Source organism: Thunnus maccoyii, chromosome 14 (genome assembly GCF_910596095.1).
Source record: "Thunnus maccoyii chromosome 14, fThuMac1.1, whole genome shotgun sequence".
In the NCBI taxonomy this organism is placed as follows: domain Eukaryota; kingdom Metazoa; phylum Chordata; class Actinopteri; order Scombriformes; family Scombridae; genus Thunnus; species Thunnus maccoyii.
This window is the reverse complement of record NC_056546.1, coordinates 30,128,425-30,129,343: the sequence shown is the minus strand read 5'-3', so window position 1 is coordinate 30,129,343 and position 919 is coordinate 30,128,425. Positions and strand designations below refer to the sequence as shown.

General features: G+C 51.3%; 1 protein-coding gene across 3 annotated transcripts in view; it reads left to right on the top strand.

Moving 5' to 3' along the window:
* Window positions 1–553: 553 nt before the first annotated feature.
* The window catches only part of lbx1a (ladybird homeobox 1a), a 2,298-nt gene continuing 1,932 nt past the window's right edge, over window positions 554–919 (top strand). Inside the window, exons 1-2 of one of the 3 annotated variants that reach the window (XM_042434075.1) lie at window positions 554–772; window positions 860–919. The exon at window positions 860–919 is cut by the window's right edge and continues 288 nt beyond it. In XM_042434075.1, the coding sequence (XP_042290009.1) occupies window positions 880–919 (40 nt within the window). In that variant the 5' untranslated portion in view covers window positions 554–772; window positions 860–879. The other 2 variants (XM_042434074.1, XM_042434073.1) reach the window with 2 other exon arrangements.

Here is a 919-nt window from a genome sequence, read left to right as displayed (position 1 = left end):
TGTGTGTGTGGGGGGGGGGGGGGGGGGGGCTGTACTCCGGTACTCCGGGCATGGTGCTATTTTTGAGGGGAGGGGTGGGTGATGCCCTCCTCAGTCAAACTGCCGTCTCTCTCAAATGTTACCATGCTGATATACGGCGCTCACACTCTGCTGCGCTCTCACTTTTTTGTTTTGTTTTTTTTCCACTTGCTGGGACTCTTGTCAGTTTCTGACTCTATTTGTGTTTGTGTGTAATTGGGCTGAAGGCTGAAGCAGAGCGGGTTTATCCAAATTGGCACGCGCTTGCTTGATGATCTAATGCGCGATGCCAATTACACCTTGTATGGAAATGAGGATAATATCACGCGGCGAACAACATTTGCTTGTTTTTGTGACAAATTACCTAATTTTAGTGAGAACGTGTCAAGTGGGCCTGCTCTAGTTTCTAATTGGACTCCTCCTCTCCGCCGTGCCCACTAATTACCACACTGCACACACACCAGAGAGAGAAAGTGAGAGAGAGAGAGAGAGAGAGAGAGAGAGAGAGAGAGTAATTGATTGCCTTCCAGTCAGCAATAACTTGTTAGTGGTGGTCAGACGCTGCTGCTTTTGGTGCATCACCGTCCACCGGATGGTTCGGCTCGTGCCTCTTTGTACGTCGACCTGGAGAAGTGGATCTGAGACGTGGCGGGATTGTAACTGGAAGTCAGAGGTGTCCCTGCAGCCCTGCAGCTCAGCGGCCAACATGCGGCTGCTGAGGCACCTGTGATCCGAGCGACGGATTGTATTTACTGTACGTGTTATCTCTCTGCACTACTTTACCACAACCTGTCGGCGTGCCCTCGCTTTGAATCACCCTTGTCTAAATTACCACAGTCAGGTGTGACCCGCTGTGCCGCTATGACCTCTAAAGACGACTCAAAATGCCCGGTGGTGCTGG